Source organism: Leiobunum rupestre, chromosome 9, assembly GCF_980474605.1.
Source record: "Leiobunum rupestre chromosome 9, qqLeiRupe1.1.hap1, whole genome shotgun sequence".
Taxonomy (NCBI): Eukaryota; Metazoa; Arthropoda; class Arachnida; order Opiliones; family Sclerosomatidae; genus Leiobunum; species Leiobunum rupestre.
In genome coordinates, this window is record NC_143392.1 from 6,078,831 (window position 1) to 6,095,928 (window position 17,098).

General features: G+C 37.9%; 1 protein-coding gene across 1 annotated transcript; it reads right to left on the reverse strand.

Annotated features, from left to right (window-relative positions):
• Positions 1 to 5,044: 5,044 nt before the first annotated feature.
• Positions 5,045 to 16,693, reverse strand: LOC149926364 (RYamide receptor-like). The gene is made up of 5 exons (XM_090157688.1): positions 16,224 to 16,693; positions 9,825 to 10,017; positions 7,054 to 7,209; positions 5,522 to 5,743; positions 5,045 to 5,375 (listed from the first exon to the last, which is right to left on the reverse strand). Exons 1-5 carry the CDS (start codon positions 16,691 to 16,693, stop codon positions 5,106 to 5,108), a joined length of 1,311 nt encoding a protein of 436 aa, XP_090013814.1. The 3' UTR covers positions 5,045 to 5,105.
• Positions 16,694 to 17,098: the final 405 nt, after the last annotated feature.

A 17,098-nucleotide genomic window follows, 5' to 3' on the forward strand; every position in this document is an offset into this window, starting at 1 on the left:
ACGAAATCTAAGCCTTGCCACGTTCATCAATTAAGCAGCGAGTGCCGAGCCCGAGCGTCGCCGCAGCTGCACTAGCAACGTGAGAGGGGCTTCGTTCGTCTCTGTGTGTAACATCTTTGTTGGAACCATATGACGTCAATTTAGAGGGGCGCGCACTCTCTACCCTCCCAAGCTGTCCCTGCTATTTTCCGTTCAAAAAACCGGCTCTAAACGCCAACCTCTTAGTGCCTGCACGATTTACGAACCTTGGGCCTATGTTATAGTTTTGAAATTAAAAGTTTTGGTTTGGTTATTGTGTAGTTGAATTTAGACAACGGACATACAAAGGCTGACCGTTGGGGATCGCAAAGGTCTTAAGAAATAATTTAGCCCAGGGCCCCAAAAGGTCTTAAGACGGGCCTGCATCTATTCGAGCTTGTTTTTGAGGTGTTGCGGCAAAATCTCTATCTGTAGGTTTCATCTTCTTCGGAATTTGCGTTTGCAGGTAACTCGGATATCCTGAGAAGATAGTTGGAACACTCCCTTTTTTAAGTTTAAAACCTAAATTAACTAATTATTATAGTTATGAATTTATTTAAAAAAAATTGTTATAAAAAATAAACCAATATTTACAAACCTTCAATGTAATTAGAAGCCAAGAAATTCAAGCTGCAAACAACATCTGACGCCGATTTCGATTTTGAGCCCTATGTTCGGAGAATTTCATTTGATGGAAATTCATGAAATGCTATATGCTTAATGTTGTAACTGTTGGAAGTGCAATTCTGCACACAGCAAGAAGGCATTATTGCTTAAACGCGACTCCCAACTACAGCGTTCGAAAATTGCGCTCTCAAAATCCTAACTCCCTCCTCCGCAAAACTCCCGTTTTTGCGTTTTTGGCGTTTTTCCCCCGAAATTTGAAATGTATCGTTAAATATCGAAATGTTTTAGTCAAAACACTGTAAAATATATTAAATTATTAATATATACCTTTCTTTATTAAAGATCATTCTTTAATTACGTCCGAATTCCCCGCCTTTATTCTATATAAAGAAGAAACAATGTCTGTATGGATGCAGCGCCCCTAGCGGGAGTTTCTATGCTCGCTCATTTGCATAGAAACGTACTCAAAGAGGTCGGCCGCTATTTAGCGTGCACCGCGTAATCAAAGTCGGCCATGCCAGCAATAAACAGCGTAAACGGTGACCGTCGACTTCGCCATCAGAGCTATCAATCAAAAGACTTCTTCGGTGAGCTAAAACCCAGTTTGGCAAAACTAAACTATTAGTAGTATTCGTATAAGAGAGAGAGAGAGATAATTTTGCGTCTTCCTCCCGTTAAAATATTATTATTGATATTATTATTATTTAGTTTGCATGTTAGTTGATTATAAATTGTGCATGATAATCCTTTATTATTGAATTTTACATATTTGTAGCCTATTGCATGTTTATTGTGTTTTGGTTCGTTTTAACGTTAACCGTATCGACTCTATCGAGCATTTAATGTTTTTATGTTTAATTAAGTGTTCGAAATATATTTCACTTGGACACCGGACATTTGCCATTTATTTAATTAGTAATCATATCTTAGACTTAAAGATAAGACGCCCAGACATTTTGAGAACATTATACAACCCGCTAGGGAAACCTACAACACATTTAAATCTTGCTATTTAAAACGTAAGAAAAAGCGTCGTAAACTTGATTTTTATCTGCTAAGCAGACGCTTTGAGACGAATAACCAGTAGTTTATTAACTTCCCACGTTGGCCACTACGTGGCTCTGTTTTATGCTAAGATAATAAAAACCACCTATGGACTGCAATGCAAAAAGTGTTAAAATAAGCGAAAAGGTAGAAAATTACATAAAGAAAAAGGATAAAACAGCTAAACCCTAAACAAATTTGAAGAAATGAAAAAAAAATAACTCATACCAATAGGTCTTCGAGCAAACATAAAGACGCGAATCTCGGACCAAATAGATCTTCGAGTGAAAAAAAACTAAATAAAACTCTGATTTATGCGTCGATTTTAAGTGTGTATGCGGTCTTTCCATAGAGTTTTCCACTACCTTAACTTGAAGTTAAATTCCCAATAAATCTTTGTTGTAAAATAATTCAAATTTCTAAAATTGTCATACAATTTCATATAACCAAATATGTTTCTCGGGTTCGGGATCATGATTATGTTTGTTTATAGGTTTATAATTTCTTCGCATCAAGGTAAATTAAGAAAAGTACTATTTAATTTTGAAATTTCTTTTAATTTACTGCTTTCTAAATAGTTACGCGAACGAAGGCAGGTCACTATGCTTTATTAATAAACAGAGTATTCATTAAATTAATAATTGAATTACGATTAAATTATTTAATCATTTCAAGCATGATTTAGTAATTGTAATCCTGATAAAATCATTTCAAGCACTAATTAATCATTTCAATCTCAATTTCATTATATGGATCACCATTTAATCTAAAAGTGTATACAATATTACCGCAGGGATTAAAAAGTTTATTTTCGTTTTATTTTAAAACAAAGTGTTTTTTTAATTATAATTTTAAATTGCGTCTTTTAATTATCGTGATTTAAACATGTTAATCCTTTATGATCTTTTGATGGTGTTCCTCGTATTTTCAAAATATTCTAGCATTATAAATGGGATATTAACACAACATTTAGGTATCGTTATTTCATTGTATACAAAGGTTTGTGTTAAAACATTTAAGGAGAGTATGAGCTTGCATATTTCGGGTGGATCAACGAATTGACCATTTCCGGCACTAGATTTAACAAAAGCTAGAGGGGATTGGCGCTGCTTAAGTTAAAAACAAGTCGTATGCTGCGCGTGTCAGCAGATATATTTTCTAATTAATTCCTACTCCCTTTCAAATCGACCGATTTTGTCCTTCTTTGGTGTCGCCATCTGCCTAAAGCCGTGGGAATCTTTTGAATCTAATTCGAGTTCTTTCTTCTCTAGCTTCAACACGGTCCTTAATATTTGACCTGGTTCGTAATTTATAAATTTAATATTTAATAAAAACAGTATTTGCGAGTTTTTCGTAATTAATAATAAGGTTGTCTTCTCGGGTAGGATCCAACCACTAGAGGTCGTTGCAAGTGTCTCATTTAGATTTCCATCAATAAACCTTTACCCAAGAGCAAAAATCAAGCAAGATGAGATGTGTATTTTGAAAGAAATGGGAAATTAAAATCCTAGAGGGTTTGTTTGATATTAGATTATCTTAATAATTCATTTTAAATGATTCTTTAACTTTATTTTTAGTATTTTTACAATAATAGGCTATAATTGCAATTATCCTAGGTAAATTAAAAATATATAAATTTTCTCAAAATGGGGTATTTAGCCTAGCTAAACTTTTGTTCTAACTTCTAAGGTAGCAAAATGAAGTAGTTGTTTATTTATGGTCCTGGTATGATAAGAATAACAGGAGATAGTGGGCTCACTGGGCTGGTGTATGTGGCTGGCCGCTTTCATACCATGCACGCTATTAAAAGATGCAGCCAAGATTTTTCAACTATTAGGTTGGATATCGACCTAGGCTATACCCGCAATAGAGGCACCTGTCCTACTAAACTTCCGATTGTATTCCCAAACCTGAGCAGAAAAGGGGTAAATTTATATGAATTTGCGGACAGCGTCATCTATTGTAAATAAGTAGAATTCGTGAAAAATTATAAACATCGATTTCTCAACTGTGAATAAGGTCAAAAAGTCTTGGAAAACTAACAAATATCAGGGAAATAATGTTTTAATCAATAAAATAATGAAAAACTTTAAGAAATTTAAAGATAACCAGTTTTATATGGCGGAATAATCTGATTTTGGTCAAATTTATAGTCCTCCACCTCTATAGCGGCTCCTAGAGGGGCCTATTAATCACGAAAGTAATTTATCAAATTAATTTACTTTCATAACACAAAATAAATATCAAATATTCAATATAAATATTTATTTTTAATAATATTGTTTTTTTTGGTAATTTAATTATCTAATAATTTGAATCACCTAGATGACGCTCGCGTGCAAGAACGATAAAAGTGGTAGAAGGGAGGGGGAGGCGTATCGGAATTTTCGGCGGTACCCAAAAGCGCACGACATCCAACCTTATAGTTGAATAATCTTGATACAGCCTACTTATCATTTGTAAGGGATCCCAAATTTGTTGACTATGGGGAATAAGTTTTTTTTAAATAAATATTGTTTGAAAAAACAATTCCGTCGATTTAATTGTCAATAAACTTTTTTTTTTCAATAATTTGTTTCAATAAAAATAAACACTTTCTTCGAAAATACTATTTGTTTTCTAGATTTTTGTATTCTAATATTAACCATGTATTAACTTAAATATCCAGTCTACATGTTGAAAAATCCAACCGACACCACAGGCTGTGGTTGACAAATGTTAGAACGCTCGAAAATAAAATGAAAATAATTTATTAAATTAGTCAAAAAGACTATTATGAGTTGACAAGAGTTGAACGGTCGCGAGCTTCACGAGTTAGATGATAAAGGTGACTGCTTTAGTCGTTGCCTACGTTATTATGAAGGCCCGTGCGCGGTAAATTTCTTCAATTAATATCTGGAATTTTAGGTCGACAATACTGACCACTAGGCTCTCTCGTATTTGAACCCCGTTTTCTAGGCATCGTCAAGTTTTAAACTTTCAAGAATTAAATCCTACGAAGAAATTTGGCGTGGCTTCTTTAAAGAAGTTTAATTTCCAGAATTTAAGAGAAAGAAAGGTAAAGAGATATATTTAATTAATTTAAATGGTTTTTTTTTATAAATATTTTTGTTTTGTCTCAATGCAAATGGTTAAAACTAAGTTTTTGAAAACCCCAGATCAGAGCGCCATCTCTCGTGAATCAGAAGCGAAGTAACAAGTCGACGCGTCTTTAAAATGTTAACCAACTTGTCGGTAGGCGTGCACGGGCCTTTATAATGGCGTAGGCAACGCTCTATTAGTACTATTTCCAATTCAATTAACAATACCTCTAATACTCTCTGCAAAACACTGCAAATTCATGACGCACTAAACATTACATTTTCATCCCGATTTTCGGTTAATAGATAAACAAAATTACACCTATTGGTGCATTTTTACTCGACTGATGACGCTGAGGAACTTCCAGTGCGAGAAAGTCTGAGGGGTGCGCCAATTGTGCTGACGTTACTGGGTTCATATACTGTCGTGTTGCGCAAGGTGCGCTTGAAGGACACGTGGCTCAAGGCTGGCGTGTTGGTAGTGGTCGAGATAGTGGTCCTCATGAAGGAGCTGCCGTAGCTACTCTGTCCGAACAGGGCCAAATGACCCCGCAATTTTGGTTTGCGCGGCCGACAACAACCAAATACCAGCTGCTTAAGATCTACCTGAAAAGAATGACGACCATTAGTAGGAAAATATCGCGGGTCTTTGGTCTTGACGCCATATTCCTCGCCACGTTTTGAAGAGATATGACGCCAATGGAAAAATAAAGATTTGTTCACACTACCGTGGCATCACTAATAGTCATTACCCTGAAGTTATCGCTCATGAAACAATAGATAATGGGGTTGATGAAGCTGTTAGCCATCGACAACCAATGGCAACAGAAAAAGGTCGCCATGTACAAGTTTTGCCCGAAATCGTCATTGGCCAAAACTAACTCCTGGTTGAAATATATCAACAAGTTGAACACGTGAATGGGCAGCCAACAGAAGGCGAACAGACATACCACCGTCGCCAACATTTTTACCACCTGTTGTTCAACAAAGAGAATATGTCAGCAAAATAAATATAACGACGTAAGCGCGGTGTCACACAAATAAATGCAATTAGGATCTTGTCACAGGCCCCAATGACAGTGGCACACAAATATATGCAACTGCGACCATATCAGTGGCGTCACTAAGGTCGGTATCACCCGGTGCAGTAACTCATGGTGTCACCCATACTACACCACACCGAAACATTCACTATTGGTACTAACGTTATTTCTAATTTGTAATAATAACAATACTGGCAAGACGATAAACCACTGAATAATTTATGACTAATTTAGGTATAATGCGACAGGGCCGTAGCTAGGGCTGGGCGCCGTGCGCACGATAGGGTATAGGGGCGCCAAAATTTGTCCATATTATTATATTAGGGGCGCCAAAATTGCGGCTCGCCCCTGGCGCCATTTTCTCTAGCTACGGCCCTGTAATGCGGTATAATATTAGCATTTTTAATATTAGATTTAGACAATAGTACCAATTAGGTATTTATACTTAGGCACAATGACTAAGTTGGACTGATCTGCTGGCATCGTGGTTTAATCTACCCCCGGCACGAGAAATTCATTATGATGAAATGTTTACCCAACCTAAGGGTGACACCCGCTAGTGGATCATTATCAAGATAGTTCTAATCGAATCTGCTCACAAATAATGCAAGAGTCTAACACTGGGACCAATAGGGATGTAAGCGTGACCGAGATAAAGGCCCTCTAAGCAGACGACATCTAATTATTTCATAGATACAACAAGCAATAGTTGATTTTATAAAATAAAAAGTGGGCTTGCCCAACTTGTTAAAATGTTGCTCTTACGTCACAAAACCCAGCTTTATTAGTATATTCTTCGCACGAGCGATTTGCACGCGCGCTAGAAAAAGTTATTATCCTCGTGACTGTAGCGCGCGCTCGTAGACTTGTAAAAGTAAGAGACTGTGACGTAAGAGCTACATTTAAACAAGTAGGCCACGTTACTTTATAAAAAGAACTATTCCAAAAAGCCAAAACAGTGCTTAAACTACCTCTAGATTGGTCACGCCACTAGAGGCGAACAGGGCCGCCTTATCCATAAGGCAGAATATTCAAAGTGCCTTATTAGTAGAAATTATTGCCTACAATTCTGTATAATAGGGCCTACGAAGGTCCGAAAAGACGGTAAATGAGATTTTTGCTTAAGGCCTACTGAAGGGTTAAAACAGCGCTGGCGGCGAAAGTGTCTGTTAAGAAAGAAACCATAATAGCAACTCACGAAGATGTATTGAGTTTGGTATTATGTTCCGTAGAAGCCTCACCTTGACCTTGGCCAGGAGTTGTTGCTGGTCTCTGACCACATCAGCGTTTCCCGGTGACGTATGACGCCACATTTTCCACCCGACGGACGAGTAGGAGATGGTCAGCACGACCATCGGTAGGGCAAAGGTCAGAAAAAATACAGACAGCGTATAAATCTGTTCCAAAAAAAGGCAATCCAAAGAAAAAGATTGGTTGAGCTAGTAAGTAAGCGTGTAAGGAGCTATTGTATTGGCCTTTAATATCCCCGCCAGAGCAAATAAAGAAGAGTTTCGCCGAGTTGTGTCTCTAGGATCTTTCCACGCTTTTCCGGGCCCGCTCTAATGAAATCAATACATTAGGATTTCGCGAACTGCCACGAACACACTGGAAACCGTTTAATAGAAAAGGTTGCATTTCATTGGGTAACTTTAAAGGAAGGAAAACAAACCACAAACGTAAACAGAAAGCCAATAGGGGTGGCCAGATATAGACTATATATAGTAAAGGGCATTTTCCCGAAAGATCCACTCATCTCACGGACGATTCGCGATCGTTAGTTTAATATCTACTCATGCTCTTGCTTATTTGAGAGGCGATTTTGAGGCTATTCACTCTTATCGCGTTCTTTGAGAGGTGGTTTCGGTACTCCTCTCTTTTCGTATTCTTTTGAGAGGCGAGTTCGTAATTTCTCTCTTTCCGCGTTCTTTCGAGAGGCGTTCTTTTCGTTTCGCTTTTTTAAACACTAATTTACCACTCCGTTCAAATAACAAATTGATATAATTTTTCTTTAATTTAAGTAAAAATTCCGTTATGGAAGATTTTCTCTTTACGCGCTCATTTTGGGAAGCGAAATTGGCGCTCACCTCATTTCCTTTATGCTCATTTTAAAAACGAAACTTTACTGGTCAGTTTCGCTCAAAACTACTAAAACCTCTCAAATAAACTAAAGCGGTGCTCATCACTGCCCAAACTCGGACCGAAAATCTAAGAGTACCCACTATTATCTGTTTTTTCTCTTACACACAGTATAAGTGGCCTAAATAGGAAATCACTTTAGTCAAGTCAAGAAATGTTTACAGAATTTCATTCAACTGATACGACGCAACTCGATTGCAGCGACACCTAATTTGTCTGTATAGAACTAAAGTTTGTCGCGACTTCCCGCTTTCTCGTATCACCGTGTTATTTTTTTGATCGAGTCACGGAGCAACGAGTACCCTTGGACTCCCGTGTCCATGAGCCATGTAACTTCGAACTGCTAATATTTTGATATTTTCGTTATAATAATAGTTATTAATTATTATGTTCGGCTTAACAGAACTTTTCAAAATTAATTCGTCTAATTCCGCTGAAAATTTAATTACTTATTATTAGAATCAACTAATAAACCCCTGAGATTAAAATTTAGTCGCGGTAAATTAATCGCCTTTAGTCCGATAGTACAGCTGAATTAATTAAGTAAGTTACTTGATAGATTCCTTTCTACGTAGAGAGCCTATTTTTAGCGTTCTCCCCACATACTCCAACAATAGCTCCTTCACTGAATTAAATCAAATCAGCCCGGCATCTCGTCGGTTTCCTAAACGCTGACGTCTCCCGACGGCATTGAAGCACACGCCCGTGGCGGTTTTCCTTCCCCCTCTAAATATATGTCACTCTTATTTATCGCCATCAACGCGAGCTAGCAGTCATTCTACCAACAATTATTTTAGAAATACTTGTTAACCCGCAATAGCGAAAGTATATTTTTCGTCTACAGGGTGTTTCAAAAGGTTATAAAAAGATTTGAAGGAGTTGTAGGGGGTGAGTTTAGAGGGATGCCTGTTTTTTTTTCGCATTTTCCAACGATGAGTTAAAAGAGCGCCAGAGAGCTTCAAAGCGTGGCCTACTAGCCCCTGGAAGTAGGCTGCAACAAGCGCAAGACCAAGCAGCAGGGAAACGCGAACATTAAGGTTTGGGTTCGTATGATAGGTGAAAAAGGACTTTGTAAACAAATCGAGGTAACCAGCGTAAAAAAGTAAACTGTAACAGTATTTTAAGTCCCTGCTGCTTGGTTTGGCGCTTTCTGCAGGCTACTTCCAGGGGCTAGTAGGCCACGCTTTGAAGCTCTCTGGCGCTCTTATCACTCATCGTAGGAAACTGCCAAAAAAACAGGGATATTTATCAACTCACCCCCTACAACTCCTTAAAATTTTTGCATAACCTTTTGAAACACCCTGTAAATCGATACAATGTTAAAGCAATAAGCCTATATCCCGTTGTCGTGACCACCGAAAAGATTCATTGCTGAGGTATAAATAAGCAAAGTTGTCACGTTGTTTTTAAACTCAGTTAACGACTTGTTCCTAGAGATGTGAGCCGGTAAATTTACCTCGATAAATTTTCCGGTAATGGTAAAATTACAGTAAATTTACCGAGTGGTTTTACCTGTAAATTTACCAATTACTTTCATAAAGCAAAAAACACCCAAAAATATTTTGTTAAACTTCAAATAAAAGAAGAAACTATTACATTTTACATTGGACCAGAAAACCAAATCATTTTCCTGTTAAAGACTCCGAATTCCCGGCACTGTGATTTTACGTTCCATACATTTAAATATATTTCTAAGGAGTTTATCTAGGAGGTTTCTCTAAGTTTAATGTCACCTAAGACTATGGTAAAATTAAAATATTATTTTAATAATTATTGTGGCATCAAACCATTATTTTGATTAAATAAAAAGTTAATGGTAAATTTACCGTTTTTATTTTTACCGGTAAATTCACATCACGACTTGTTCCAAACGTACCTTTCCACTGACATCGTCCCAAATTTCCATGCAATCGAAAAACTCGTCTCCGGCCCAGGAGAACTTGACCGCTCGCCCGTGAACCAACTGGACGCTGGACAGTCCCGCCGATATCAACCAGATTGAAAAGACAATCAGAGAGCCCCTGTTTTTGGTCCACCTCGAATTCAACGGGTGCATGATGGCGTAATACCTGCCCCAACAAAGAAGAAAGGTAAGAACCACATTAATGAACTTCCTCCCGTCTTTGAAATTGGAAATTGGACAGCCAGTCGTGAAATAAGCTGCTCGGAAATGTACCGCGGAGCATTAAATGGGGAAAACGTTTTTCCCAGAGCCATAAAAATTCTATTTCGGGGACGATTTTAAGCGTAAACTTGGGTGATATTTTTTAAACAGGAGGTCATTTTGCAAATACCTAAAGGCTTTTTGAAAGTGATGTTGCTATAAAAACAGTTAAATGTCACTTTTTAGCTGAGCGAGCGAAGCCAGTATGGACTGCTAGTAGACTGGATTTGTTTTAGTTATGGGTTTTTACCGGGCCCGATAACTAACGCTAGATGTCTCCCAAAACCTTGAAATTTGTCCAATATCTCAATTTAAATACCTTTCTTTGTTTAATTCTGCAAAATAGTTCCTGACAAACTGAAATAAAACATTTATCTGTAAATGGGCACATCCAAAAGTTGTTTTTGTACAAAATAGATGACTTTGATGACTTTTTCTATCATTTAATAAAAAGTTTTAATAATAATAATAATGATAATAATAATCAGCTAGGCTAATACCCAAGGTACCACCTTAGGCCCAAGCGAGGGGCAGGTCACTTCCATTTTGGGTGCGTCTTAATCATAGTAAAATGATTAAATCAGGGTAATCAAGATTAAAAAATCTAATCAAGATTTAAACGAGATTTAATCTTTTTAATTAGATTTTATCATTTTAATCACAATTTAATCAATATAATCGGTCGAATCGAGAATTTATCAATAAAATCAAAACTAAAGTACGATTTAATCATACTAATCACGATATAATTTTTTAATCAGGATTTAATCATTTTAATAAGATTTAAACATTCTAATCATGATTAAACGTGATTTTATCAAAATAATCACGATTAAATCAGATTTAATCTTTTGAGGGGTGCGTCGTTAATCAAGGAAGTGACCTGCCCCTCGGGCCCAAGTCATCTAGCGACTTATAACGCCTTTAAACGGGTGGCCGGGTTATAATGCGTAGGAGGGTGGTGGCAAGCCCTTCATGCCACGCGAGCCAACAGCTCCCTACACTTACTATTACCGTTAACCTCGACAAGTTTTGAAGAGCTCGGGGGAAAAAACCCTTAAACCAGTGGGGAGAGAACTTGCAAACTCAACAGGATTTTTTTTGTCGTTGGGTTATGATCAAAATGTAGCATCTTTTCGCATCTGCTGTTAAACATATTTTAATACGAAAACAATTAAAATTCCTAGTAGAGATGTGATATCCAGGTATTGTAGATCTTAAACGTAAAAGGTGTACTCCTCAATTCTATCCGACCGGCTCATACCAATATTTGGATTTTTTTAAATAATTTGAAACTTTAGAATTTTAAGTTTTCCTAACTTATACCATAAGTAACATAACAACAATAAGTATGACAATTAACGAGATTTACAAACAAACTGATTTTCATAGTTATTGCGTAGTCAAGATGTTGTCTCAGCACAGAGCCCTCTAGTGTCTAAAATATGCGAGACTTCCGCTAAGTCGAAATATCTGGTTTCCGATAGATAGGCGGAATATTAGGCTAAAATGATATACATTAAAAAAGGTTTTTCACGGCGCCATGAGCTCATATTTTTTTATCACGCGTGATTCGCACGCGGGCTTTAAAACAAAGCCAAAGCCCCTCGCGACTCCAGAACGTGCTCTCCGAAATTAGGCTTAAATTAATAATCAAAACGTAGTCATCCAAAACGGTAAGTCGCGAGTCCAAGTCACAGCTTGAAGAGAGTATCAGTGCCGAGAAAAGGTTCGGTTAGAAAATTAGCATTAAAGCGATAGGAAGTGTTATACTTATTGTTATTATGTTACTTATGCTTATACTGATACTTCTAACTTGGCTGGTTTCATGACAGAAAGTTCTACCGTGGAACGACTTTTGATTTTACATAACTAAAAGTTATATTCTGATACTTCTAACTTGGCTGGTTTCATGACCGAAAGTTCTACTGTGGAACGACTTTTGATTTTATATAACTAAAAGTTATATTCTGATACTTCTAACTTGGCTGGTTTCATGACCGAAAGTTCTACTGTGGAACGACTTTTGATTTTACATAACTAAAAGTTATATTCTGATACTTCTAACTTGGCTGGTTTCATGACCGAAAGTTCTACTGTGGAACGACTTTTGATTTTATATAACTAAAAGTTATATTCTGATACTTCTAACTTGGCCTCAGTATCAGTTCAATGAGACCTTCATAAGTCTAACTGCAACCAGAAGTATCTAATATAAGAAGATAATCATTTTTCTATTTATTGCTATTGCTATTCGTTGCGAAGAAAATTAATGCGAATCAAAATACGCCACATATTATTTGTAAAAACAGGAAAATATTGTTTAATATAAGTTAACATAGCTACGGAGTGTAAGTTTTAAATTTAACATCGTTAGGAGGCGTAAAAAACTGAGTAAAATTTTGCCGCGATGCAGTGTACTCATCCGCGATTTTACGATAAATTCACTCCAATTTAAAACTGCCTCGAGCCTGCCAAAATATATGTTTCATTTTAGATGGATACTGCTCTCTTAAAAGAAATATTATCAAAAAATTATTTAAGAATGCCCAGACTATTTTTTCTGTTCCTCCCAATCCACCCATCATGACCCATGGCTCTTTCAAATTGGTCCGGTATCTTCCTAAAACGAATGTCTTTTGACACGAATGAAGCCGTGGCGGATTGTCAACTACCCGAGTCCCTGGGCTCGACCATTATTCGGGGCCCTCTGACCTTGCTCCAGCATCGTCTTGGGCCCCTCTACATTTCGTCAAATGTCTCGGGCTTCTAGCCTTAAGCCTACGTAGCCTAATGGTTAACCCACCACTAGATTGAAGTACTTGCTGGTGATTTTTGTGTTTTCTCCAGACCCGTAACTACGAACAGCCAGCCCCAGCAATGCTTGGGGGCCCAGCCAATAAGGGGCCCGCATGGAGGAGGAGGGGAACCTGATGATGTTTGTGTTTCCCCCAGACCCGTAACTAGGAACCGCCAGCCCCAGCAATGCTTGGGGGCCCAGTCAATAAGGGGCCCGCATGGAGGAGGCGGGGAACCTGATGATGTTTGTGTTTTCCCCGACCCGTAACTAGGAACCGCCAGCCCCAGCAATGCTTGGAAGCCCAGCCAATAAGGGGCCCGCATGGAGGAGGAGGGGAACCTGATGATGTTTGTGTTTTCCCCGACCCGTAACTAGGAACCGCCAGCCCCAGCAATGCTTGGGGTCTCACATGGAGGAGGAGGGGAACCTTTACTTCTAAATTGAAGATACTACCGTGGTCCCCCCCCCCCCCTCCTCTCATGTCGGGGGGAGAACCTGACCATAGTGCCCTTATTTCGAAATAAAAACATTCTTAATACGATGTACTTCTGCCTCAACTAAATGTTATTTCCTTTTCGTAACTATGGGTTCTGACTTCTACGGTGTATCCACCCCGTTTATTAACATGTTGAAAAGTAGCTAGCGTGAGACGCCATACTGGTTTCAAATTACAATAGAACTCTTTAAGTAGAAATTTTCACTAATCTCCGAGCGGTACTTTTTCCTGCAGCCTCCGCTATTTAATCCGACTTTCAAGGTCTAGTTCGAATCTGAAGTAGATTTGCAGAATACGTGGTCGCTCAGCGAGCGGTCGGATTTTAATGACCAAAAATACAGCTGACAAATAAAGTAGAGCGAAGCTATTGGAGCGTATATTTTTGGACCTCGTTAAAAGTAAAAGCAAATGAGGTACCCTTTTCTATGAAAAAAAAGATAAAATAATCAATGAATGAGGAAATATGATGCCCTGTTATCGAAGCTGTGTAGGAATTTAAAAGAGAGATTATGATTTCGGTTTTTGAAAGCGGCCATGATGAAAATGAGGGCTGGTATTTAAGCACCTATTTGCACGGTACAATTCACTGATTTGCCCCCCCCCCCCACGCCATTTTAAACAAATTGTGATATTATTTCGAATGCTTATTTTTAGTTATTTAAAAAAACTATGCAGGTGTCAGGGGCTAGATAGGGGCTCGAAATCTTACTACGGAACCCTATAAAATTAAAGTTATCTCAAACCTTTGAATTTTTATTTTCTTGTAATTCCACAGCTTTTTAGAACGAGCATAAAATAGATATTTTGCTTTGCTATAAGAAAATAAAAGGAACATCGAGATGCCCTTTTAAGTGGCCCAAACAAATAACAATTTACTTTCTATACTACCACCCTCCTACTGTCCTACACATTGTAACCCGGCCACCTGAATTAGTGGCTTCCAAAGTCGCTTGATGACTTAGGCCTAGGGTGGTGCCTTGGGTATTAGCCTAGCTGATTATTATTATTATTATTATTTTTATTTTCTTGTAATTCTACAGCTTTTTAGAACGAGCAAAAAATAGATATTTTGCTTTGCTATAAGAAAATAAAAGGCACATCGAGATGCCCTTTTAAGTGGTCCAAACAAATAACAATACGCAGCTGAATTTATTTTCTATACTTTCTAAAAGTATCCCATTGGCACAGCCACTTACAAAAACACGATATTTTCAGCATATCTGGTTGTTAACTTCAATAATGCGTGTAAGCTCATCTGGTCTTTGATGGCCAGCTTTTAGTTTCTTTTCTTCGAGCACAATTGATCATCGATTTCCATTAGCTTCTTTTGTGAATCATGCAACCGCAATTGACCATAGATTGTATTCGTTCATGAATTGTGAAAATGAACGTCGATGAGAGCCTTGCGAGGGGGTAGTCGCTTAAGTAGTTAGGTGTGCTAGGTATTTACTCGAATTCACTTAAGAAAATGGACGAATGCTAGCCCCTTGCATCGACAGCCATTAGGTTCTTTCATGAATAATGCATGCAACAGAATTTTCTACCGATTTCCATTAACTTTTATTTATGAATTATGCATTCAAACAAAATTTTCCACCGATAGCCATAAAATTATTTCGTGAATTATGCATGCAGGCAGAATTTTCCATCGATGGCCATTAGCTTATTTCATAAATTATGCGTGCAAGCAGAATTTTTCATCGATGCCCATTAACTTATTTCAGAATTGTACATGAAAGCAGAATTTTCTATCAATGACCATTAGCTTATTTCATGAATTATGCATGCAAGCATAATTTACCGTCTTCATTCATGAATCGTTCAAGCGCAAATGGCCGTCTATGGCCATTAGCTTTTTTCATGAATCATGCATGCAAGCGCAATTGCACTTGGATAGCCATGATCTTCTCTCGTGAAGCGCGCAAGCACAAATAAATATTGAAATGACATTAGCTACATTATACAAACGATGGAATAAATCACGAGGATTATGTATTGATTGGAATCAAAAGATTAGTTTAGACGCGTACACCTGTCACCCAAAATCTTTTCTATAGAAAAAAAATTAGACAGAAATGTCTGTCATTGCCTAAACTACGGAGTGATACTACCATGAATCTATTTAACCCCTAAATATTCAACTCTATCATTAGCCACTCTATACTCAGAGAAAACGTGGGGCGGAGCCTATTTTCGTGACACATGAGTGATTTACTTTTTTTAGCCAATAAGAACGAATTCGTAAGTGATGTTATTTTAGGGCAAGATAGTTTACGAGAGTCGAGAGCAGAAATGACTTCTCTGGTATTAATATTTCCAGAGTAAAAATACCAAATGAAGGAATGTAACTCCGATCTTTTGAAAGCGATTCTATCGAGTGCCTGTGAGGTTTTTAACAATTTAAACATACAAAATATTGCTGAAAAAGTAAGTTTAGGTGATACTTTGAAAGAAAACCTGAATCAGTGTTTACCATATTATTTTTAACAAAAATAAATGCTCTGTTATAATTTTATTATAATAGTAACTCTTCTAATAATAATATTAAATAAAAACATAAAATTATTTAATTTAATAGATTCATGATTAGTACTGCAAAAATGTAAACCTAACCATAACGAACTATTTTAGGAACTAACGCTTCGACTGCTCATAAATAACCCCTACGTCACAATAAAATGGCTCCGCCCAACGCCTCCCCGTAGGTTACCTAGGGTATTCCACTCCAGTTGAATATTCATGGGTTAAATAGATTCATGAGACTACTCTATATGCCTAAACGTTTTAATGGAAGCAGAAATTCTTTAATTACTACCTGTCAACGCCGATGGCGGTCAGTGTGTAGACGCTAACCAAGACCGAGCAATGTTGCATGAATTGAACGATTGGACAAAAACTGGGGTGGAATATCCAACGACCGAGCATGAAGTTGGTGTAGGTGAAGGGGATGGAAAACACCGCCATGGTAATATCTGACACAGCCAAGTTCACCAGGAAGACGCGCAATTCCCTCGATGACCGTTTTCCGGTGCTCAGCACCAAGATGACAGTCAGGTTACCGAATAGAGCCAACACGGCGGTGATGGTGTACAGGGTAATTAACAGCCCCTGAATGGGCGCGCTGAACGCTTCCAAACCCGGAAAATCTGATTCGTACAGCAACGAATTGTTAGAATCCACGGTGGCGTTGTGGTCTGATGTCGAATTAACGGTAAAATTATACAGCAATTCTAGCTGTTTCCACGACTTCTCCTCTACCGGGTCGTCGGAAACGGTGACTATCATATTTAACAACGTGCCAGTTTGAAATCGTAAGTTAATGGAGACGAGACTTTTTTAGTCATAAAACACATCCAATGTTTGCGACGCAAAATATCTACGATTTACAATCCAAATTGTCCATAGTGCTTCTAACCGATCCAATTACCGGCAATTTTCCGAGGAAGAAAGTTATCCGAAGTCAACAGGAAACTAACTGACTTGATCCACCGACGGAAGCGGAGTCTGATTGCCATTCTTGGGAGGAGAAGCTTCTCTCTCCATCTGAACACTCCTCTCGAGATACGATCCGAATTGGTTTGGGGGTTGGGGTTGGGGGTTTCCGCGGATCAATATCTGTTGAGAGTACCTCCCGCTCCCCTTTATTGGACTACCTACGAGGAGGCTCTTAACTGTCCCGATTCTTAAATA

Coding starts and splice junctions, on each gene's coding strand:
- LOC149926364 (XM_090157688.1), bottom strand. CDS start 16,693: ATGATAGTCACCGTTTCCGACGACCCGGTAGAGGAGAAGTCGTGGAAA. Junction 7,210..9,824: donor GGGACGATGTCAGTGGAAAG/GTACGTTTGGAA, acceptor TTTTTGGAACAG/ATTTATACGCTGTCTGTATT. Junction 5,744..7,053: donor AACTCCTGGCCAAGGTCAAG/GTGAGGCTTCTA, acceptor GTTGAACAACAG/GTGGTAAAAATGTTGGCGAC.